This window comes from Apiospora phragmitis, assembly GCF_038363925.1.
Source record: "Apiospora phragmitis strain CBS 135458 chromosome Unknown utg000009l:1.0-1189150.0:1.0-1190623.0, whole genome shotgun sequence".
Taxonomy (NCBI): Eukaryota; Fungi; Ascomycota; class Sordariomycetes; order Amphisphaeriales; family Apiosporaceae; genus Apiospora; species Apiospora phragmitis.
The window spans coordinates 1134048-1159355 of record NW_027117408.1 but is presented as its reverse complement, the minus strand read 5'-3'; the positions used below and the strand labels follow the sequence as shown (position 1 = coordinate 1159355).

The window sequence follows — 25308 nt, the reverse complement described above, 5'->3', positions numbered from 1 at the left end:
GAGGATGGTGCTTTCAGTCTGGAAGGAACGTTATTCCGTCTATCTTTACAAACGTCATTACAGGAAGGACGCGAAATATCCTTGCTGACAGAAGAAAACGAAAAACTCCGGCGGGAAGTTGCACATCTACGTTATGTCTGGAAATATATTTATAGAATTATGAAGGAGATTAATGACGCATATTTGTATCTCACTCGGATCTTCCAAGAGGGTGAGATACGGATGGAGAAAGAACGTCAGAAATGGGTGGCGAACTGCACGGTGATATGAAGCTGGCATCGTCTCTGGCAGAAACCGAGGTGGCAAGGGTAACAATCGTTATTGTTAATTAGGTTATTAGGATCAAGGAGCTGCGAGCCGGAAATGAGTAAATGCCAGAAACGCTGTCCCACAATACGTTGAAGGTTATATATAAATTATGAAGCGCGTGTAATTTAAGAGTCAATCTTGTTCAGCTAGTGTCTAGCTGTAGCAGACACTGTTTAACAGTATAGTTATGACCCTGGTGTGTGCTGATTTGAAAAAGTGAAGGGCACAAGTAATAATCAAGCAGCTTTTAGCCCACAGCTTGCGGAGATTGAAAGCCAACAAAAGTAAAGCTCTTTCTACAGATTTTGTGAAGAGCTAGAGTATGTCCTATTCGCCAGTGATCGTGAAAAATTACTCCCGTGAGAGAGTGGCTTATGAGCAGTGTCCGTAAATGCTGTCGCTGTCCGGCAAAGTGTGGACAACATGATAGGATATAGGGTTGGTCATCTGTACAGCTGACAAAGGTCAAATTCAGCCCCAACGCCGGCTGTACTCCAAAAACGCCCGTTATGCGCAGTACAGATACTTCGCACTACCTTGTTGCCAAGAATCTCGTATCGAAATACGGACGCAAAACCTTGTTTTCACAGTACTAGGTTAAAACTTCTCGAGGTATACTTGCGGCCCTAGAGCGTAACGGATAATCATTCGCTATAAGTCATATTCAGCTGAATTCGGCTTTGTCAAGTCGGAGTACAGCCAATGTTGGGACAGAATTTGGCCTTTATCCGTTATACAGATAACCCTCTCTACCTCATTGACAAGAATTCTAGATTGGAATCCGGAAACTGAACCTGATTTTTACAGTATGAGGTCTGATACGACATTGGAGTTTCTCAATAGAGGGATGCGTTTACTCGAAGAAACAAAATTTGAGCCACGGTATATCCGCAGCTTTTGGCATTGCCGAAGTGCTATACGTACTACCACAGTGCACAGTTGGACCAATGATCAGGGGCCGAAGCATAAAGCTGAAAGCAGACACGTATTACTTCGTCGCTGGATCTTGGCGGATGGCTAAAACAGCAGACCGGTAGCTTAATCAACGCACCGCGTCATTTGGATGCTTCTGGATTCAACTGAAACTTTTGCGATCTCACATTTAATCCCACCGAGCGGGAGAGGTACTTGCAGTAATAAATAGAGCCTTTTACATATGAAGCCCAATTCCTAGCCAGCCGGTCTCGATTAAAACGTCATATCACTTGATACGGTTCCGTCCACTTGGTCAAACATACAGCTTGTAAATCATCTCACACCATGTTCACGCTACAGCCCCGCGACAACGACCCCGAGGACTTCCTACAGTACTTCCAGAATCCATTTAATACACAGGTAGATATGTCATCTCCGTAAAAATGATATCATTCCTGACTTTACCGCCGGTAACAGTTAACGACTAAAGCGTTCTGGTCATCCTTTGGTTATTCCATAAGTGGCGCAGTGCTTTGCGCCGTGCTCTTCTGTCTCTTACGACCTCATAATAAAACAATCTATGCACCTCGACTGAAGCATATCTCGGATGGAAAGCGTGTTCCTCCACCAGTTTCAAATGGAGTGTTTGGCTGGGTTCAACCTGTGATCAAGACGAGGGACCAGGCGCTTGTCGAAAAGATTGGCCAGGATGCAACTGTCTTTCTACACTTCACCACAATGTGCCGCAACATCACGATTTTCCTATCTATCATTGGTTGTGGTGTATATATCCCGCTTAACATCGTCGAGAACAGCAAGAACCGTTCGTCTGATGGTTCCAATACATTCATGAAGTTCGCCCCCTATTCTGTCGGTGGGAGGGCATGTTGGGCATATGTCGCCACCTCGCATGCCTTCGACATTGTTATTTGCTATTTCTTGTGGACAAGCTCTAGGATCGTAGCACGTATCAGGTGCGAGTATTTCGAGAGCTCTGAGTACCAAAACAAGGCGTTTTCTCGAACGCTCATGGTATGCAATATCTCGCTACACCCCCCCTTCGACAAAGAATGTGTCGCTCCTCGGAGACTTAGAGGTGTTCCAATACTAAGATTTGGTCAGGTGACTGACGTTCCAGAACAATATCGCACCGATGCAGGCATTGTCGAACTTGTCCGTCAGTTTGCTACATCAAGGGATCTATCCGGTACTATTGCACATAGTCTCAAAGAACTCCCCGAGCTCATTGAAACATACGACGGAGCCGTTCGGGAACTAGAAGTAGTGCTCTCAAAGTACTCGGGACACCCGACAAGGCTGCCAGCAAAACGTCCTACATGCAAGGCTCGGGAAGGCGATGACACGCCGTTCGCCCCAGGTTCCAAAGTTGATGCTATTGAGTACTTGGTTGCGCGTATCCGCAGACTCTCAGTCAAAATCCACGAAACCAGAAACGCGACAGTGGATAAGGAAGTGCTTCCGTACGGCTTTGCCACATGTCCAAATATGGAGCAGGCTCACGAGCTGGCGTATGCTGCGAGGAAGCAGCATCCTCATGGGAGTAAAATTCAGCTTGCTCCCGGACCGAACCATGTGATCTGGAAGAACCTCTCATTTTCCAAGGAAACTCGTCGCCGGCAAGTCTTTATGGGTCACGTCGCGGTATCTGCTCTGGTCGCCGTTTGGACGGTCCCTAATGCTCTTATTGCCGTCTTCCTAGCCGACTTGTCGAAACTTGGTGCCATATGGCCCACCTTTCAGGCCGAGCTCGAACGCCATCCACGAACATGGGGTGCAATACAAGGTATCCTCGCGCCCTTGGTTACAACGCTGTTCTACATACTCCTGCCGACCATCTTCCGCCGTCTCTCAATCTATGCTGGCGATCTCTCCAAAACGGAACGCGAGAGAGGTGTAGCTCGCAAGCTCTATGTCTTCTTCATCTTTAACAACCTTATTGTCTTCTCGTTCTTTCTGGCCGGTTGGAAGTATGCCGCTGCGGTTATCCGAGCCCAGTCGAATCAGAATCTGTGGTCAGCTATCAAGGATACCCAGCCATTCGAAAACCTCATGGGAGCTTTTTGCGATGTGTCACCCTTTTGGCTCAACTACTTGTTGCAGCGTAATCTCGGTGCGGCGCTGGATGTCTCACAGCTTGTCAAACTAGGAAGAGACTGGTTGTCGCGCAGGCTTTTGAATCTGACACCGCGGGAATTGCTCGAACTCACGGCGCCGCCTCCTTTCGATTACGCATCTCATTATAACAATTTCCTTTTTTATGTTACCATTGCATTGGTATTTGCACCGTTCCAGCCATTGGTGCTTCCGGTAACCGCGTTTTACTTTATGACGGACAGCTACCTGAAAAAGTATCTGCTGATGTAAGTTCGATATTGTTTACTGTTAGCGTGTTCAGCGCTTACGTTCGATTTCAGGTACGTATTTGTGACAAAACACGAATCCGGCGGTGGTTTCTGGGGATTCATCGTCAATCGTGTCCTTGCCGCAACTTTGCTTAGCAACGTCGTGGCAGCAATGTTCGTAGTCGCTAGGAGGGAGTCGTATGTCCAGATAATCCTCATGGTACCGCTATTTGCCATCCTGGGAGGATTCAAATACTTCTGCATCAAGACTTTCGACGATGATCAGTGTTTCTATAGTAAGAGGAGTAAAAAGGTAAGCGATGATGCAGTGATGGAGAAACGAAACGACGAAAGTGTGGACGATCGGTTTGGACACCCCGCTCTCTACAGCAAGTTGATTGTTCCAATGGTAAGCACCAGGGTGCAGGCATACTAATGGATGCGCATGGGAACCGCTTGGATACTGGCCTGGGTGGCATCCCCCAATAAAGGAAATAGCAGCAACGTGAACAATATGTTGGAGCTTCAATTGCTCCAAGTATGACCACGATAGTGTTGATTCATCGGCATATGAACATAGTTCAGCAGTACACCCGCTTCGTAGCCAATCTAGTTCGCCAACACGTAGTACTGGCAGGTCTCTTTTGTTATTTCCCTCCTTTGAGATATCATCCTTGCCATTATTTATCTATTCAATACTGCCTATTATCCCATTTGATTCTTTGACATATGATAGCTGGTTGTGTGGTTTTATCTAAGACTATAGCTACGGGGGGTAGTAGACGGAACGAAGGTGCTTTGTGCTATTAGGCAAGCTTTTGGGGTGTTGGCGGTGGTAAGAATAAAGGGTCGTCATTGCGTAGGTCACAATGTGATTTGAGACTGTCGAGTAATCGATTCCAGACAAAAATCACTTGCTGGCCTTAACACACACACTACAAGTGTACCAAATTCTCATGTCATCGTTTTGTTATTGCTGATAGACCTATGTACGATCCAACTACCGTCCCCATTTGGACATGTACGTTAATGAGTGGCGCCACCTGCAACCAAATGCATCACCCAAAAAGCTGCGCAAATGGCCTAATCCAGTTATACGGTAACTAGCATCTGCAGCCACGGCCTCTGATGGCCGGGATGTAACATCCACTTACTGCTCATCCAAGAGGAAACCGACGCCTAATTGGCTGTACTAGGACTCGACGTTTGGCTATGAGGAGCGTCGATGCCTCGTCTAATTCCAGCGCGCCCTTGAGTCCTAATATGAAGTTGACCCAGCGGAAGTCTTACGAGCTTTTGAAGTACGACCAGCTATTGTGACTTCCAGCCAGAAATGCACAAGGGCTCTTCTGTCATTGTGGGTCTACAGTTACTTGGGCCGCAGCACCGCAAAGAACCCTCCCCCAAAAACGAACAGATAGAGGATCCAAAGTAGGCCGCCTCGGATCATTAGGAAATCGCCTTCTCCACATTTGACGGTATCAAGCGTCAGTTTCCATCAGCATTTACTGTAGTAGAGCAAGGAAGACTTAAGCATGCACAGTAGCATTAGACCAACATCAGTCTGGCATGGTCATAAGTACAGTACGACAGAGCCCGGCGCCTTTGGTCCTAATAACGCGGGGACCTGTCCCGCTAGTGGCGCTAGTGCGCCATAGTTATTCTTCTGTCTCTACACAACTATGGAAGCCTGGACCGAACTCAGCCCACGAAATCTAGAAGCTCTCCACGGATGCAGCAGAAAGAGACTAATGTCGCCGGATTATTCTGAATCCAATATGACCCGGCCGTCTACGCCGAAACGGTACAAGCAGAGCGGTGGGAATATCAGACTTTATGGCCCTGAACAGGTATGGGCTACACCACAAGCTGTACGTCCAGCGTCCATTCCCATCTCCTTATTTGACCGGTGTCATCAGCAAATCTCTACACCGCTGATCATACGCAGCATAAATGGAGTTAACCAAATATCGAAAATTTCTAATTTCCCGTACATACACATTGCTTGTACTATTGAATCCAGGTCCAGCGTCCGGGTTCCAATCAAGGATTCTTGTCAGTGAGGTAAGCGGGGTATCTGTACAACGGACAAAGGCCAAATTCTGTCCCAACACTAGCTGTACTCCAGAAACGGCCGTTACGCGCTGTACAGATATCCCGCACTACCTCGGTGTGGGAATCTCAGATTGAAATGCGGACGCTGACCTGGTTTGCACAGTACAGTAATTACTGTGCATGCAATATACACCTACGACATACTGTAAGCAAGAGTCAACAATGAACAATATGAACGCAGAATCGTTTTCTGGCTACCAAGGTGAATCGGCGTCGGAAGCTTAACGTGATTTCAACATAAAAATCATTCCCTTCCCTTTAACGTGAAACCGAAGCAACGAGTGGCAGGACAAACAGTGTAATTCATACCTTAGCATACGTGCAACGCTAGCTGGCAATAAAAAGAAGGTAAAAGCTCTGTCCTTCATACTTTAAGTGTCCGCACATAAATACTTCATTTACGTGAAGTCCCAAGTTGAATTTAGAACGCGACGAGTAACATCTATGCACATGCTTCTTCCAATATCGAGATATAATAAGCATTTAAATTATTCCTATCAGAAAGTTTCGAAAGAACACTCCCACCATACCTATTCTAAACTCAAGAACTCCTCTTCAAGTAACTCATCCGCATTTTGGCCCACACAGTCTTGCTCGATAACATCATCTAGCTTCCTCAACCAATTATCCATCTTTCTGTTGATATCTTCAAATCTATGAACCGGTTCAGTGTGTGTGCCTTCCGTAGAATATTTAGAACTGCCTACCCATTGTCGACTACCTGCTTGCTGTCGCAGAAACTCAGTGCTAGCCACAAGAAATAGATATAAGCTACTTACAGGGTGTCAATACTGAATGGTTGATTAGTAGGAGGAAAGGCTTGGTATCGCGTAGCATGAGCGAACTTTACCTTTGACCAAGCTGTTTCACTTGGATAGACTGTTGGTCAAGCTCGGATGATAGCCGGACTATAGCATCGGCAAGGGCTTTGGAATGGTCGGGTGTACTGAGGGTATGCGGCAATTAGTAACAAGTCTGACTGTGACAGGCATGCAGGCCGTGGTGAAATACTCTGGTAGATTGAAGTCACTTTGTGGAAGTGTCTGTACAGTGGGCAATGGCTGGAAGTTCGCTGCAGCTTGGAAGGTAAGGTTACGTTGCACAGGAGGAGGCACTCGCATCTGGCGAGATCTCCGAACAACGGGCGCTATCGGTTGCCGAGCCTTGTGCCTGGCTTGAAACATGATGGATAGTGTGGTAAGAGTGATGATATTTCACTGGAAAGAAGGCGTTATTTATAGGTCGCTCTCGAGTGTCAGACATCGCTGAGTCCTTGCCTTAGAAGATCGGTAAATGGCTAACGTTCTTGTGTAAGCGAAACTGGATCTTGCTATAATGCGAAGAGTTTGTTCTAGAGTTTCTTTCGATAGACACTGAGTAGATATTTGATCTATATCGTACATACTTTGGAGATGTGAAAGCAGCTTTTCATGCCAGTTAAGATAAATAGGTTCTGCAACCCATAATGCAGCCCCTGTTTTACAATCTCTCACTACACTAGTTTGGACCATCAATTTGTGGCCAGGATATCATGGATTGCACTCAACATTCTCAAGTAGCAGCGCTTGTGCTGCCTTTAAGCGTTTTAAGCGCGGCAGTCCATGAGTTCGCGTTGCACCTTCAGAACAACCAAGCCCATGTCCAGAGACTACGCGCCGACAAGATCTCAAATGCAAATGAGTGTAGCGGAGCTTGTGAAGGAAATTGAAGAAATGCAAGCAGCTTACGATCTTCAAGAGCAGATGGTGCAGAGCCAGACAGAACTTATCCGGGCTCTGGAAAGCGAACAGATCTGTCCAAGCCCGTTCCTCAAATCAGCTGGTGCTTATCTACCCCGACAGGCTTCGTCTATGCTGGAGTCTACTTCCCCAACACAAGAGTATTTTATAAACAATACGAATGACGCTCTTCAACCCATGTTAAGAATGTCGGAGGCAAACTCAGCAGAATGAGCCGAAGGAGGGGCCGAGCTTGTATTTGAAATGGCACAAGTCTCAACATGCTGTGGTGGGAAGGTGAAGAAGCCCTCAAACATGGCGAAAAAGAGAATTAGAAATTCGTATATTGATAGACTGCGGTCGTGTTTGACACCGAAATACATGTATCTACTATTTTGTAACCTCGGTGAACCGGCCATAGAACCAGTTTACTATTTCAGCCATTAAATTTATCTTTTTGACACCAGACCAAAGATATCAGCTCGACAGGCCCAACGGGTAAAGATAATTGATCGAATCAACATAGATCAACATAAAGGCTATGGCGAGAGCTGTGTGTTAATGAAGGCTTCGCGTTCTAGGCATCTTTTAAGAACCAGGTAAAATAAATCGTCCATATCATAACTACTAATTATGGAGGTTTCAGTTTCAAATTGCATAGTCACGGAACACCCCTTCCAATCCCAATAACATAGACAGATATCCAGGTCTCGAGCGTCAACCGATGCGTGAAACCTGTACACTGACGTGTAACAGAATTGACACTTTCATACATTGTGGTTGATTCTCTACCGGCGTGTAATAGCCTGAAGTAGAGTATGAAAAGTACAGGGCCAGCCTTGTCCATAGTATTGATCTAGCCTCTGGCCTCGCAATAGACGGAGTCGGGCGTGTTGACTACAAAGGCATACTGCGCCAGTAGCAACTCAGCCTCTATTCTATCTCCCTGTAGCTGTATTTAAATTATGACATCCTTTTCCCGTCGATTCTGCCTCGGCACCTGGGGACGTAACTTGACCATGGTTTTATACCCTCCGCTTCACATCCAAGCAAGTACTGTACTGTATAGTGCAATATGTGCAGCAGTACAGCATTGTACTGTACCTGAATTGGTATTTGATTAGGAAGCAGAATATCCATGTGAGCCAATACTAAACTCTACCACTGTTAAAGTAACGTTGCCGTGTGGTAGAGCCTCCTCTGGACCTGAATAACACAGTAGCTCAACATCGCATCCCCGTTCCCTGTTCACCTGTTCCATTATTATCTCAGTCGTAGCTATATTAGGTCGTCATATATGTCTATCAGTTTAACCTGGCGCTTAGTTTAACTGCTATGTTAGATAGATGCAAAGCACCTGCCGGCCTGTTCACCATGTTAGAATACCCAATCCATTGTCCATGCATTATATCTAAAGTTAATGAACACAGGGCCAAAGTTACATTCCCGTTATTGTGCTCTACTTGCAAGCAGCTACAAGCACAAGCGGCCGAGATTGAGGGACTTCGACAGCTGTGTTGTCGATTGGAGGTTGAGAAAGACGATATGGGACTTCGCCTTTCTCAAACGGGAGGAACAATTAGAAGACCAGAAATTGCGCCAGGAGATCACCGAGGTAGAGCTTGACCAACACAAAGACGCCCTTGCCGAAAAGGTCAGAGCTCTCGATGAGAGAAATGACCTTCTCAGGGCCCAGGAGATTCTTCTACACTGTTCCCAGGGCATGGAAAGGGACCTTTGTGTGAAAGAGCAGGAGGAGAGACCAACTGATGCATGTAACTCGCCCAGTTAACATCACGGTGAAAGAGGATCTGTAGCACTCTCATTGCAAAAGACACTATTGCACTTCTTTGTACCTTCTCTATATAGCCTATTAATGGTCACGATCGGATCCTCATATCACTATCTAAAATCATCGTAAGGCTTTTCCCATAGCCATCAAGCCACCCCCTGACCTCCCACGAATATTTGCAGCAGACGAGGATCTTTCCCCGCCACCACACCGGCTACATTGTCCGGAGCTGGACTCACATCATCATAAGGAAACGAATACCCTTTCCCGTCAAGTTGGCATTGGTGTACGGCTCGGCTGTAGTGATTGGTTATTTTGCCGGGATAATATCTTTTACGATCAACTGCAGGCTGGGTTTCGCCACCTTCGATGAGCAGGGTGGATCTTGTGAATGCAGCACATAAATCTAGGCACAACTGAGCGGTGTACGGCATTATCGTCGGCGAGGATCGCAAAAGGCCCAGTACTACAACTCCATATATCTGACGCGCTTGGGCGTGCGTATCCCCGATTGTCCCCGCCGCAAGAAAGAAGCCCGTCTTGACCAACGCGGCAAGTAACGGAACCCATGCTTGACTGCGTATCTATCACAAGATCACAAGACGTATACTTTGACCATGTTTGATTGACATAGGGCGCGTAGTACCCCTGCGTGGCCCCTGGATGTGCGCTCTCATAGAGGTTCGGCGAAAGAACACGCAATGGTCGACCGCTAGGTGCTGTGACGCACAGTTGGTCCCATGGTAGCCCGTCCATTCGACTCTGTTGTCGCAACTGCTCGCAGACACTATAAACACCGTCACTTGCGAGACCAACAACCTTCTGGACATCTCCTTGCTCGAGGGTCAGAGTGAGACTAAGGATCAATCCGACAAAGTCCACGAAGGATAAGTTGGCATACAGCCCATCTCTATCAGTGTACGTAAGCTCGACAAATCCCCAATCCACCGTGTTTGAAGTATTGCGCCATCTAAGACGGATGGCGGAACGAGATAAGGCGAGCCGCTGTCCGAAGCCGCCACACGAAAGGGAAGTTGGCCTAAAGAAATCCAGATTCGTCCTGAGACGACACAATCTTGAATTGTGAGTGTGAAGACATTGGTCTGCTCTGCAATCGGAATGGAGATCAAGGCCTGATCGATTGACGAAGAACCTGCATCCTCTGCTATGACGGGATAAAACCAAGTGCCCGATCTCGTAAGGAACATAGTGGCGCCAACTTGGTCGATGCCTGTTATATAGACAAACGGTTGGCTCCCTTTGATGTTGTTGATGACTTCGACTTCCAATGGCTTCAGCGACATACAGTTATTGGAAATACCGGCGTTGATGCCGGAAGACTTCCTCTCAATCGCTCTCTTGCTAGATGTCACAGCAATGTGTTGTCCGAGCTGAACGGAAAGAAATACACCAACAAAAGCAATGAATAATCGCACTGGCTGGAGAAAGAACATTCCGAATTGATGCTACGCGAGATTCATGGAACGGTAATCCCGACAGTGCTTGCTCCGTACAATAGTGAAATGCGAGAGGAAAGTGAATAGGTCGAGGAATATTTGACTAAGGTGATGAAAAGGTTCAGTTCCGCCCGTAGGAATCAATCTAGCACGTCCGCCCAGTGGTGTCCTGAGCCGCAACTGGACTCCTTAGAAGTCCCCTAATGGCTACCACCCACTCCCCTCAATAACGCCTGCGCGGCGAAGCCGAAAGGGCAACTGACGCTAATCTACAGTACATTCTTGAATCGCTTGCTTGTCACCCAAAGCCCTTGGCACTGCAATCGCCCCTGTAAGCGTCTACAAACAGATCTTTTGACAGAAGTCGGTCAGCGTTACCATAATAACTCAGCGCCAAAAACGATGTTGGCCGGATTAGTGGTTAAAACATCTGTTTGTAGACGCTTACAAGAACGATTGCAGTGCCAACTAGAGCGTATACGACTGTCAACAGTTTCTAGCTCTAGCTCTTGTCGAGCATAATATAATTACAGAGTATTGTAATCGATTTATAGATGTACAAGGGAGGAGAAGCAAAGGCAGAAATTGACTCTGTACCCGCGAGCATGGCGGGGTACATAGTGGTAACAGCTTAGCTTACCTCCTGCAAAGTGGAACCAGTACGGGAACCAGAAGAGGTTTCGCTATAGTTATCATCCAATAGTACACATGCAATCCATGGAACAAAGGAGCATCTTATGCCTTGTGACTGACTTCAATGACCTAATCATCCACTCCGTTTTGGGACTCCAGGCTAAGCGGTACAACTTGGAAGTGCCGAAAAGCCTCTTCCTGCTGCTCGTTGTCGGCAGCTCTAATGCGTGTTCTCCTTTTGGAACCACGTAGGGCCGACCGTCGTTCTTGGGTAGAGGCCCAGGCAGCTCCGTCACAGGCTCAGGCAGCTCAGGCAGCTCAGTCACAGGCTCCATCGTGGCTCAGGTAGCTCAGTTGTTGCTCAGGAAGCTTGTAAAGCTCAGGTGACATCGTCCGGCTACTCATTTGAAGATACCTCATTAATTTCAGACTGTTTGGCACCCATACTACGATGGTAGTTGTAATTGGTCTTAACATCTCACTCCCCCTTCTGTTCGCTATTGTCAGGACTATAACCAGCAAGGCTCTGATGCTCGGCTCGACATCGCCGCTAGGTTTATAATGCTAATAAATTTGCCCGCATGGTGCAGTGGTTAAGCGTCTGGCAGTACATCAGTCAATCACCAGCTTGGTGACCAACGAATGCAAGTAGGCCCGAATCCTGCCGCGGTCCAACCCGACTCATGGCAGTCGATAACAGCTATATAATGGTCTATGGACGCTATAGAAATCCATAAAACACGTAACGACTTGACGAGGATTATCGTCGCATACGAAACAGTAAAGTGTACCAAGGCTACCAACGTACTCCCAACATGTTGATACTTGATAATGGCTTAAGATTATTATAGTCGGGGCAGTGGCATATCTACCAATGCTTACATACCCTCATCATGGCTTCAACTGTCTTCATGTCTATAATAGCTAGATAGCAGGGTATAGATAATATACTTGATTCAATTCTTATTTCTTCCTTTTTATATAAGATTCCAGCGTCAAGTAATCAACAACAGAGAAAAGAGGAGACTGTCCAAGTTCACATGCAATAAAGAAAGAAGAGGCGATTAAATTGAGCGTTGAGACGGGGTTTAACATGCAGGTGGAAGACAATGGATGCAAAAGTTTAATGGTCCTCCATCGGCTTTGCGGGAACAGACAGGGGAGGGAGTGAGCACAAAGATCGAAATCGGCCGCCCCTTACATGAAGGGTGTGAATAAAAGGGTCAAATAATCGGGAAGGCGGTCAGAAGCACAAGCGAATAGAGAAGGCGGTGAGCGCTATGAACGAAGACCGTGGGGTCTGACTGCTCCTGTCATCACGCATCATATTTGACGTGGAAATCTGCCTGAAAAGAAAATTTCGAATTCAGACATCACAAAGTGGTAGGTCGGCGATGCACTCCGCGAATCACCGGCGCCAGATAAAATCAATCAGAGCACGGTGTTGTGTTTGGAGCTACCGACTTCACTAATTGAAAACATCAAGAAATAACGATGGGCTGCGTGCTATGATATCGCAATTGTGATGAGTCTAGCTAGTCCTTCTGTCCTCAGCAAAGGTCACTCGCATCGTCAACAAACACCCGCCCTAAAACCTCAATGTGACTCCGTGAATCATCGTAATCCCTTTACGAGAGGATAGACAACGGAAAGTTGATGCTATGTCCGCGAGCCATGTGAGCAGTGAAATGTTCTGCTCCCCACAGAATAGCAGTGCAGCCATCATAAGGACAACCAAAAGATTCAGGCTGCTTAGCCAAGTGCTGGCCACGAATATGCCTGGCCAGGCTGTCGATCCGCCATACCTTCTGCCGTTGGGCGTTGCCCACCTCGTGATCGGCCCATTTGCAAAAGGGGCAAAATAGCATCGAGCGCGCGGCTGAATGGCTAGGGCTTGAACTTATCCTGCTGGACTCCATATCCGCGGGCGGAGTAGGTATCATAGGACCTCCGGGAGGCTTTGGTGCTCCTTCCCCCCTCCCAGGTTTGGATTTCGCTTTTCGGCAGGGGCTCTCTCGTCGCTTCGAGAGCCGCGCTAGTGCATCAATAAGGCTTATACGGAGCTGATGTAGACTGTCTCTGTTACACACTTCGGCGGCCAGTGAGAACAAACGAGCAACCTCTGCGCGCTCAGGAAGGTCATATTCAATGGACGGAGGGGCCAGCAACGTGGATGGGCGGATGCCACGGCGCTGTCTCTCAATCTCATCGGAGTGGAATGTTTCGTGGAACTCCTTGATTGCGGTCTCAAATCGCTTGTCCCGCAACTTCTTTGCTAAATTGTCAATCCCGTTTTGAAGTACTTTCCGGCGGTTATGCAACTCCGGTATCTCAACATCCGTGGCGGCCTTGATACGATTGTTGATACCGTCTCTTTCTGAGCGTAATTTGTCGAGCTGTGGATCCATATTGACTTCATACTTCTGCTGATCGGTGAGCTTTGTCGGAGCGTGACTATTCCGGACGAGTCGGCCCATGAGATGCACGAAATCTGACTGCAGGTCGCCGCCAAACACAATAGCTTGTGTGTCTGCATCAATAAAGTGAGTCATATAATATCGAGTGTAGGTTGACGAATCTCCAAGCTTGTGCCCCATGGCCTTGTTCCTCTCTTCGGGGCTGAGCGCCTCTGCAGTAGGTCAGCAGCATATTCGGTTCAGTTTTGACGAAATGAGGGTCTTACTGTGCAGTTTTTTGCCAGATCCACGTCGAATGTCGTAGAACTCCAACCTCTTGGCATATCCAAGAGCACGCCCAAGCCGGACTAGATGGTCACGAACTTTCTTATACGTAAGAGCCTTTGCGAGTGATATTTTGACGCCGTTCGCCAACTCCACGTCTCGGAAGATGGGACGGTCTAGCCACTCCTCTTTCCACCGCAATTTAAGCCGATCGGACTCTGGCGGAACGACCAAGTCGTAGATCTCCCCCACAGATCCGAATGGGTTGAAGAACGCATCGTCCGCAAAGGCCAACGACAGCATGTGCAGGACCGGATCATGCAGTAGCGTGTCTTCCTCGTGAAACCCGAATTTCTTAGGATCGCGCGAGCCTCCTGTCTTCTTGACGTTCACGAGGTCCACGACTAGCCCCAGGCGCGACCGCGTTCCTCCGTCGCCGGGAGGGAAAAGCTGAAACAGTACATCTCTGTAGCGCAAATGCCCGATCAGTGCGTCGGGCCTGGTGGAAGTAGCACCGGCGACGATGAGTATGAGAGCTAGTTGGACACGGAGCCGCTCATGGGCATAGACCTCTTCGTCTTTGACCCAGTGGTGGTGTAAGATCAAATCCAAGTCGGAAACGAAAAGACCTGCTTTGTCCTTTTTTGACGTGTCAAGATCGAACATGGGCGTGAGCACCGCATGTATCCACTGAGCTACGTAAGTCGGGGCGCCGACCAAGGCAACAGCGGTGTACTCACATTGTTGATGTCATAAAGAACTCCCCCATCCATGTAACGTTTCGTCTCTCTCGCATAGAACATGCAGAGATTGTTCCAGTAGGTCATGATGGACGATTCTTTCTTGATCCCGCCTTTCGAGGATTTGACCCTCCAATGGAGATACCCCTTGAAGATAGCAGCATCGCAGGCTTGTAAGGTAGCTCTAGGTTCATAGAGCAATATCTCGCAGCCCAGCAGAGCTGCCCTTTCTTCATCCTTCATTTCCTCGCAGAACCTGAAGGAACATGTCAGCTCATTCTGCGCATCTAAGACGGGCCGATATAGCATACAGCTGCCATTTTTGGTTCTCAGTATCCACTACCCTGGTGGTCTTGGGGTCGTGGTTGGCCACAGTAGGGCCCCCCATTCGACATTGGTCGATGAACTGCTGCAAGAGGCTGCGTTCATCAGCATCGCCTTCGCCCGAGGCATAGCCAGAGTCGGGCAGAGAAGCTGCGCTGGGGTCCAAGTCCGAGTCTGACCCCGCGCCATCTTCCTCGAGTTCGGCATCACTGTCTGTGCCTGAACTGAGGGAGGATATCGAACCCGAGCCGGAACCTGTAGCTCTCGGTATCGCAGTAGACATTACCGCCCTGCTGACGGTTCTTGTATTGCGCTGGCATCCCCGCGGACCTCGTCGAGTGCTGTCAGATGAAACCCCGCTGGCCTGTGGGTGGTCGGGCACATTGACATCATCGTCAACCTCGCGGGGTATCGGGCAGTTAGGATCGTGTCCTTCGGCAGACGGGGGCTTGTTGCCACGGGGTGGGTTGCTGGCTCGAGCATTTCGGAGCACGCCTTTCCGCTGTCTCGCCCGTCTGGGCACGTTGGAGAATCGAGGCGACATGCGACACGCTGGAGAGTATTGAAGACTTCAAGAGCGGAAGGCGGAGGTACGGCTCAGTCTCAGAAGCTAGATCGGAGGAGGAAGAGTAAGTATGGGTAACGGGTGTGTGTATGCGTGTGAAAGATGCAACGAGGAGGAGCTCGACAGTGTTGGACCTAGGGAGAAGGAAAGGTGAGAGACAAAGCAGCACCCCAAGTAGGGAGGGACGCAAGCGACTATTCAAATGCATGTTGACGAGTGCGCAGAGAGCCAGAAGTAGATGCTACATCGAGGGGAGAAAGTATTGGTATGTACCAAGGCAGCGAGCGTCGCAAAAGGTGAGCAGAAGAGTGAGCCAAGCTAGGGGGGTCAAGACAGAAATGGCCAACGGTCGGAGGTGGCGTGAGTCTATGAAAGAGTCGGTAAACAGAGGTGGCCAAAAGCCTGGTTAGGAAGGCGGTCAGACTGGGTTGACTTTAGGGAAGGCGGTGAACGATTTGCGGGATAGCTGTTTGGCAGGCGGGTGGGTCCGAGCGTGTGGAATGACCGCCGGATTAGGAGGCACTTCCTGCCTAAAACGGCGGCAAATCCACATCGACGCACATTATAGTAGTAATACTATAATTATCTAGTATTATACCGTATATACTGCACTTGATTAATAGCTCTGTTTTTATTATATAGAAATAGAAAACGAGAAAGTAAGATTTTAATAATTGATATATATAGCTTTCTCCTTTTTATATAAGGATAGGATAGTGGATATTATATTCTGTTATTATAAAGGGATTATTATTATAGATTTGTATATTTTATATATAATCTTCTTTACGTTCCTAATAATTTCCCTAATTACTTACGCGAAGTATTATAAGTATCTCTATATATTAGTGTTAAGATACGAATATTACTTAAAACTATTATAGATATTTCTTACGGTGGCTGAGGTATTTATTATTATTATTTTAATACTAAAAAACGCTATTCTAACTTTATTCTTACCCCGATTAACTAACGAGAGTTAAGTAATTATATCGATCAAGCTTTCCTTGGTCCATTTGCTCCCGGTATTCTTAGAAGTAAGTACTCCCTTCTTCTATTATATACTTCCTAATATTCTTCGCAAGATTTATACTTAGCTAGGAATTAGTACAGTTATATAGACACTTTTTTACGGAGTTTCGTTTACGTCGGTAATAAATAAAGAGTAAATTATATTAAGTAGCCTCGCAGTATTCTATTTTTTTATAAGCTTAGTTATTAAGATGAAGTTATGGCCTAATATACGATATATATCTAAAAAGTTATATAGGTTTCTGGCCGTGGCTGTTATAGGGTTTATGCTATAGCATATATAGGAGGTTTCGAGATCTTTTTCCTTAACGGCCTAGATCGTAGTCTTTTTTTATAGCTTCTCTTTATTCTTATTATAAGTTATAAAGATACGCCCCTTTCGTCGTTTAGCTTCTATTACTAGTATAGAGGTGCGAGAATATATAGTTTATATAACCGTGGCTATAGGGAAAAAAGAAGAGGCCGGACCTAGCTATATTTTTTTAAAGTTTCGAGATCTGCTATTATAATAGCGTTATAGGTCTGAACTAATACTTATGTTATGGTAAGAGAAAAGTCGGCTGGAAACGAACGAATTCGGACTACTCCTGCCGAAATGGATATTTTATTCGGAGTAACTCACTTTCTAAGCCTAGAGGACAAGACGAGAGCCGATACGGGTATTTATTCGAGGGCCGTACCGGGATATCCATAACTTAAGCTGTTATGAAACTGTGCTTCTCACGGCGTAAGGGATTGGTATTATTAGCGTGTTACCCTTGATACTGTCCTTGCTAAAGAGGAAGCATAGCGATACGAGAAATAAGCGTATTAGATCGCTTATTATGTTAAATAACGATAAACTCCGGAAGCTGGATTTATATTGGCGACTAGACTCTGAGCATTAATACGATTCGGCGGTGGGCTTATTCGATTATTTAAGTAGGGCTTAAAGCGAATCTTCTCGCTTGTAGGTATAAATAGTTTATAATACCTACCGTAATATTAATATTTTATTAAGAACCGGCTAATCTAGATTAAAAGAATAGTTATACCTGGAGGAGACATTATCCGCTATTAAACGATAATCTCAGTTTACCTCAAAGAAAAGTATCGTAATTAATATATGATCGTAAACCTTCTTACAGTGGCTATTAATAAAATATAGCTTGTGATAATTTTAAATTCTACGATATAATAAGGTAGATCACGCGTTCCTATATATCGACCTATAATATTATCCATTTCCGTGAGGTTATCGGTATAATGTAACGGAAGTGAGCTGGTGAACTGGATTCGTGCAGTATAGGATAGCCGTAAGACCTGGCTTGTATTCGAGGCAGTGTTGAAGGTACCAATAGGTGCCGTACGCCATACTAATATCTATATTAATATATATATTATAGTAATAAAATATCGCGGATATGGAGGAAATAATTTTATAGCATACTAATAGGGTTAACTCTATAACCTGTAATAATGAGAGGTTAGAACGTAAAGCATGTGTAAGTAAACTATCTTATATTAAAGAGTTACGATAGAATTAGTAGCGAACTAAGTTACTAAGTAAAGCGGGGTAGATTAGTTTTAGTGGGGCGCTTATCTACTAGAGAGACGCTAACTAAACCAGTTTTTCCCTACCCCATTAGTAGGGCTGGTAGTATATTATGAGTCTTCTTTAATATTAGGCATGGTCGTCGCTAGGTACGTCTTACGTGTGATTGCTCGGAATTACCTCACGATTTACCTAGTATACCGACCTCTTAAGCTATGTGGCAAACGGATATGTACGATGTCGTGATCAACCTTTACTAGTCCCAACTTATAAGTCTATCGTAGATAATACCAGAGAGCTTCTTTTATAGCTATAACCTGGTACGGTGTATATTTAGGGGGGGGGGGGTGAAGAAATAAGCAGTTGGTTCTTTGTCTTACGAAAGATCGAAAACGGCGTTTTCGATCTTTACCACCCCCATTATGCCCTTTACGGCTTCCACCTCGGGCAATGCTTCGTTAGCCTATATCTAAATAAATAAATTACATGAGCTTGCATCATGTGGCTTCTTCATTCGGTCGCCATAATTGATTACTGACGAAGTGGGTAGAAATGATTATTCTTAGGGTGTTTGCTCACTGATGACGATACGGGCTAGTCCCAATTGTACGTCCCATTTGTACCCACCCCATCCATGAATGCGATTGAGCTCTTCCTCATTTCCTGTTAGTAGCGTTCTTACCAACATTCTTTCCTGATTTCCGTTCTTGCTAGCAGCTCCTCTCTCCAGCCGCCCTGTTCTGCTACCAGTTCCTTTCTGTCAGCAGTTCTGTTCTGTTCCTTTCTGCCAGCCGCCCTGTTCTGCCAGCAGTTCTTTTCTGCCAGCAGTTCTGTTCTGCTACCAGCTCTTTTCTGCCAGCCGCCCTGTTCTGCCACCAGTTCTTTTCTGCCAGCAGTTCTGTTCTGCTACCAGCTCTTTTCTGCCAGCAGTTCTGTTCTGCCAGCAGTTCTTTTCTGCCACCAGCTCTTTTCTGCCAGCCGCCCTGTTCTGCTACCAGCTCTTTTCTGCCAGCAGTTCTTTTCTGCCAGCAGTTCTGTTCTGCCACCAGCTCTTTTCTGCCAACCGCCCTGTTCTGCTACCAGTTCTTTTCTGCCAGCAGTTCTGTTCTGCCAGCCGCCCTGTTCTGCCACCAGTTCTTTTCTGCCAGCAGTTCTGTTCTGCTACCAGCCCTTTTCTGCCAGCAGTTCTGTTCTGCCACCAGCTCTTTTCTGCCAGCCGCCCTGTTCTGCCAGCAGTTATTTTCTGCCAGTAGTTCTTTTCTGCGCAGTTCCTTTCTGCCAGCAGTTCTGTTCTGCTCTGTTCTGCTACGGATGCTACGTAGGGATAGATGCTACTGGTAGGCAGGGATTGAATGCTACCGGTAGTAGGGGAGACCGGAGGCACTACTTATAAGAGCTTCTCTTACAGGTGAATCCGGGATTCGGAAAACGGGAAATCGAGTGTCTGATATATAGATCGCGAGATATCGCGTTAAATATATTATAAATAACTGTACCTACGGTAAACAAGATACAATAATAATAATTAACAAAAGGCTTAAAATGGAAGGCCCTCTAAAGTTCGGTCTTATCCTTATGATCGTTGTGATGGTGGTGAAATACGTGTAAGGAAACAGTAAGGAACGAAACTGGACTGCGCTAACATTATTAAGTCGAAGAAGTACCCAAAACGCACTCTACGATCGTGTCTCCACTTTTCCAAGGTCATCCTTCTTTTCGTACTTCGACTTCAGCGCACGCTTTCGGTTGTAGAGTGCCAATAAATCTGCGCTCCCACGCACGTCTTGACCACCGCGCTCGGACATTCTTGGGTTGTATTTGAAGAGTTGGAGATCCGTTACCATGAAGTATCGTGGGGTGATTGGACAGTAGAGTTATGCACAAAAATGTAAGCGTGGGGAGCAAGACAAACTATCTATGTGGATTCTTGAACATAAAGTGACTGGAATTAATCCAGCAGAAATACGCGCTGGATCTAGCAGGTTTTATAACACACATAATGCTTGATGTGCACGCAATGCAGTATCCCAGAGCATTATTCGTGCTGCTTTGTTGCCACAGACCAACCGTGCCTGGAGGTTAAACCTATCTGTGCCAGCTTCGGCGCGTCGAGGATGGCATAGATTATCTTATAGAGCCGCATTAGGCGTCTTTCTTCAATGCACAGCCCTTCTTAGTCTGAAGACGTGGGTTACATCAGATGGCATTGATCTTGATATCCTACTTACCGCATATAGAGTATGTACAAGACGAGAGGAGGGGCACGAGAGGGAATGGGTGAAGCGGGGCAGTCTTAGCTGTTGTGACTGGCAATCCCAGAACTTCAATGCTTGGCCGCAGTCCCGCCAGCTAAAGCAGTCGGTTTCTGGCAGAGTCGCTGTTTCCAGACGCCGTTAAACCCCATCGGCAAGGCTACGACTTCTCTGTCACCCACTTCCTCCTGAAACGGAAGTGTCCCCATTGTGCTCAACATCTACTTGTCTCAATATATGGCTTTATGTGTCCTAAGAAACTACTATATCGGCACGATGGTGTGTCTTGCGGGCTTTGTTCTTGGGCCAATCTTGTAGCTGCCCCAGTGAGAGCCGTTTCTGTGCTCCTAAGTAGAATGAATAACGCCGTTATCGATGTCTCAACGAATCGTGCTCTTTGCCTCTTTCTCTTTGGGCATGTTTGGTTGTCCAACGAATAAGTAAACCAGGCCAAGATGGGCTGAAGGGTGCCAGTGCCTTTGATTCGCTCTAAGTACACATCATGTGGTTCGTATGTGCGCGTTAATTCACTTGTCGTGATTGGTTTGGTAGGGACAACTTTTTTGTTTGCTCACCGGGGGCGAAACTACTGTACTAAAGTCCTAGATTCACTCACCTCAGGTCGCAGCGGCCGCATCACTTTCCTAGCTAGTTACTGTTCTGCCTGCAACCAATTCTGCTTGCAACCAGTGTCCATGCCCCGCCCTTACCGTTCCTTCGGTTCACTTCTGCTAGCCGTTTCTTTTCGCAGACCATTTCTGTTGACGGACATCTTTAGCGACCCTTGCTGGGCTCAATCCTCATATGATCACCGATTCAAGAAGCAAGCGCGGTGATCGGCAAGCGAGCGCTTGCGTGCTTTATTAGGTACACCCCTTGCGCAAAGTGGAGACATGGATTATTTCTTTCCCACCCCTCGACTTTGGAGTCTCTTTCTCGATTGCCTCAGATATTTTGGCAGCACGAACATCCCTGAGTTCTCCCCCATCCCTTCTGCGTGCTTCTCTTCTTTGCCTACGAAACATCGATAACGGCGTTATTCATCTTCTGTCGTACTCTTCCACACATTCTTTGACCATTCCTTTCCACCAGTTGCGCTGTCGTCAAGGCCCTGAAACATACCCCAGCCCATCTGGCTATAAACCTTGTAGCTCCTGTCGCTATGCACGCCACTCTTTCTTCTAAGCTGCATCTACTATCGTGGTTTTACTACTCTCCTATGTTCCACACTTAATCATGCACAATTGGAACCTTCGGTACACAAGTTGTCCCGCTGGCACGCGGTGGTATGTGTGTTCCAACAACAAATTCTCCGGTTGCTGTCCTATCGACCCCTGTGATCAGGAAACTTGTCCAACGACTGCATTGACGACGACATTGGAAATTTCCTCACCCTCGGACATTCTTTCTTCGACGACGACCTCTTCGAGCCATCGTGTTTCCCCACGTCGGATCCTGACAGATCCATGAGTCCGGACCCAGTTAAGACGACGGGTTTGCCTGTGCTTACAGCCGTCGGCCTCGCGGTCGGAGCTTTGGTCATCGGCAAAGTACTGGGCATTCTCATGTGGGTTCTAATTAGGAAGTATCTCCGGGTTCGTCGGGTACAGAAGCCGGACCTTGCGCCTGGTGCGGCCCATACAAGAGTGCAAGGTAGGTCACTTGCTAATCCCGAAGACACTGTATCCCCACTAAAGCTTTCATGGTAGAGCCTGGCACCTCCATCCCGGAGCTAGAATCCCTTCCATATTCCCAGCCTCCGCAAAGCACGGCCTGTGAAATGCCAAACGAATTCCCCGCATCCCCACCTCAGTTACTATCCCCAGATTTCAGGACGGAGGCTTGCATCACGGACTGGACAAAGCTTTGATCCCGATTTACTTCGGGATTACGAATGCGTTCAGAACGTCGCCATTTACCCAGCCCTGAGATGTCAGCGGCGATGACTCAGAGAGCAGTTTCCCTTTGTAAATGATCAGTAGTCGAGAGCTTGGCTATGGTGTATTAGTGAGCGCCAACCATTGCAGCATATGGCATACCACTAGGTCGAGCAGGTGCTCAGACTTTTTTCTGATGGCTCTGACCGTGGCCCCACATTGCGCAGGCACTTGTATATCCCGATGCGTACAATCACTTGGGCGAACAACCACAACAATGTCGCGTGTAACTACAACTGGGACGAGGATGTAACGACCTTGAACTTGCCATGATGGTGGAGTAGACCCCATTCTGGACGATGGCAATGTGTTGGACAATAGGCGGCCGAGCATCATGATGCAACTTATACGGTTCATAGCCCATTAAATATATTTCGACGTCGTTACCAAGCTTGGAGCGCGAGAAGACAGGCTCGGTTGGGTGCCCATCCCACGTACTCAGCTCATGAGCCTTAAATTAACGTGCAGGGTAGAGGCATCAGGAGTGGCCATGCTACGGTGCCATTGGCAGAAATGGTGGGAGGAAACAATGCTACTGCTAGGTGGGGTGACATGTTCCTGGTTACCAGAAGCTAGTTTCTACTATCAGATTACCGCAAGTCCGCTACTTACACCCAGGTGGTCGTCAGTCCCCAATGACGCGTTCTGCAACAGACTCGTGGCCATAAGTATGTCATGGTGAAAAAAGCCCGTATGCGGAGCGATCATGGCTTCAACAAACATTTTCTGTGCCACGAGGTGCTGCGAATGGTGCAGCCTAAACGCGATTTGTCTCAAAAGGCGACTCGCATTGAACCTGCTCGTTGCGCACCGAAATGCTGAAATTGCGCAAAGGTCAGCGGTGGGCCAGCGTGACGCACAAATAAGGTTATTTTATCAAGACGATGGGTTAGCACAGTAGATCTTCTGGGTTTTACATAACATAGTCTCATCTTTGACTCACATCGGCAAGGAGTATTATATGTATTAATATGCTAAGTGTCTGTGTTTTCATCATTACGATCGTCAAGTCCACTTAGTTGCTGATGCAGACGGGGCCCATGTTACTCAAGCAAAGACGTGCATGATACGAGTGGAACTAAGGGAGCGTGTTGTATGGAATTGAAAATACACGATATGCCTGCATTGGCGACTTGGCGCAAATGCCGCCCCTCATCCCGTTACCAGATTGCCCTCCAGCAATCGTGCTGCTTCTAGGCTCAACTCCTGTATCTCCCGAACCTCTGGTATAAACGTTCCAGGAACGCTACGAACTTCTCGCCTTTAAGCCTCTCCGATCTTGCTCTGACAACGCGTAGGTATGAGAGCAAATGTCCAATTCCCAAATACACTGTCAAGCTTGCACCATACCCGGCCCGCGACAAGTTGCTGCTTGAACGTCGCGTATTTAGATTGGTATTCTTTTGTCGACTTGCTCACTGTTTCCTCGCCATGGATGTCTGGGTAAGCCAAAGCCATCATGCGTTTGAGTGATAGCGAACTCAACACCTTCGATTCTATTTTGCGACCCGGATGCTCGTGTAGTATCTGAGTTTTGATGTTGTTTCTCAGGGAAACAAGCTGTTTGAGGAAATATCTGCGCAGTACGCCCTGTTTCAATGATTCCACCTCCAATGACTTGATCGCCAGGAGCAGCTCAGGGATACTTTGAGGCCGGAATGCGGGCTGGAGTGCAGGTGCAGAAGCTGCGCCCGTATGTTGCGCAGACTGCAGAGCCCGTGCCAGGTCATCCAAGCGCTCCCGTTGAAGTGAGTCGGCTAGCTGCCGCACCGTCTCGTTGAGATCAGAACTAGCGCTTCCGTTCGTGTCAAGCTGAAGGCTCAGGCTACCAAGGCCAGGTCCATGGTCAGGCTCCGAATCGCCACCAACAAACAAGTTGTCGTTTTCTGCGTTAAAGTTCTCAGGATTCATCTCGTCTGCATCAGGTTCGTTGGATTTATCGGGCTCGCCATCTGCATCGGGCTCGCTGTGCTCGCCAGGGTCGTAGCCTGCATCAGGCTCGCTGTGTCCATCAGACTCATCGCCTGTATCGCCTTCGCTATCTACCTCGACAATTCCTTCATCCGCTCGCGTGAGTCCTGCGGGACGCAGCGTCGCCTTTGGCATCCACCCGCCAGTGCTGCTTTCTGGAGAGTCAGGTGGACTGTCGTCTTCCATCTCTTCGTCCTCGGATGATTCGGCGAATTGTTGCCCTTGCAGTTGCGATATTACAGTCGAAAACAAGTCCCCAATTGGCTCTATGTTGTTGTTCCCCGTCTGTGTGTGTGACAAGAGGCAATGTTGGACGTCCATCATCATCTGAAGACTTTGCAGCATCGCAATCCCCTGCTGAGTTGGTGTGGCCGCTGCTAAAAGTTCGATGAATCGGATCAAAGATGCTTTCATTGCAACCAGCTCCTGCTCTAGAGATAGACGAGTTGCTTCGGAGCGCTGATCTGTTCTCATGAGGCCCTCCATTTTGATAGGACACAAACAAGTTGTCGAAACCACATGCAGGTTGGCTGCTGTGAAATTCCCACGTATTTCTAGGTTGGAAGCTGCCATGTCTTCTACTGCCCATTGCGCCTGATTAGGTACCGTCCTGCTGGGTCGTCACAAGAATCTGGCCAAGCCACTTACTATATTACAGCCATAATCCCTTGACTGCTGTTGGTTTACGAGGTTGAAAAGTAAACAAATTGAGAAGGGAGGGGGTCGAAGAGCCGTACAAGTGTATATTCGCACGTTTTGACGGGGGATTGAGCATCTCCCCCGTCTGTATATATGCCGTGAGGCAGTTTTAGGCTTCTATCATCTTAAGTCTTTGCGATATGATAAGCCCCTGCTGAGTTGGTGCTGCAGCTAATAGCCTGATAAGTCGGCTTAAAGATGCTTTTACTACAAAACCTCTATATAACAAGGCGTTCTATTTTGGCAGACTAGAGAACCGATTGACCGTTGT

At 47.3% G+C, this 25308-nt stretch overlaps 4 protein-coding genes across 4 annotated transcripts; 2 read left to right on the top strand and 2 right to left on the bottom strand.

Annotated features, from left to right (window-relative positions):
• Positions 1–1569: 1569 nt before the first annotated feature.
• PG994_009834 (uncharacterized protein) lies at positions 1570–4023 on the top strand (the record flags this gene model as incomplete). The annotated part of the gene is made up of 4 exons (XM_066861243.1): positions 1570–1644; positions 1702–2256; positions 2347–3605; positions 3660–4023. 4 exons carry the CDS (start codon positions 1570–1572, stop codon positions 4021–4023), a joined length of 2253 nt encoding a protein of 750 aa, XP_066713413.1.
• An 8907-nt stretch (positions 4024–12930) lies between these two features.
• PG994_009833 (uncharacterized protein) lies at positions 12931–15820 on the bottom strand (the record flags this gene model as incomplete). Its single annotated transcript, XM_066861242.1, has 5 exons — positions 12931–13931; positions 13986–14673; positions 14724–14979; positions 15035–15562; positions 15618–15820. 5 exons carry the CDS (start codon positions 15818–15820, stop codon positions 12931–12933), a joined length of 2676 nt encoding a protein of 891 aa, XP_066713412.1.
• A 6076-nt stretch (positions 15821–21896) lies between these two features.
• On the top strand, positions 21897–22300 carry PG994_009832 (uncharacterized protein; the record flags this gene model as incomplete). The annotated part of the gene is made up of 2 exons (XM_066861241.1): positions 21897–22083; positions 22140–22300. The coding sequence occupies 2 exons, from the start codon at positions 21897–21899 to the stop codon at positions 22298–22300; spliced, it is 348 nt and encodes a 115-aa protein (XP_066713411.1).
• Positions 22301–23630: 1330 nt separating this feature from the next.
• On the bottom strand, positions 23631–24824 carry PG994_009831 (uncharacterized protein; the record flags this gene model as incomplete). The annotated part of the gene is made up of 1 exon (XM_066861240.1): positions 23631–24824. One exon carries the CDS (start codon positions 24822–24824, stop codon positions 23631–23633), a length of 1194 nt encoding a protein of 397 aa, XP_066713410.1.
• Between the last annotated feature and the right edge of the window lie 484 nt (positions 24825–25308).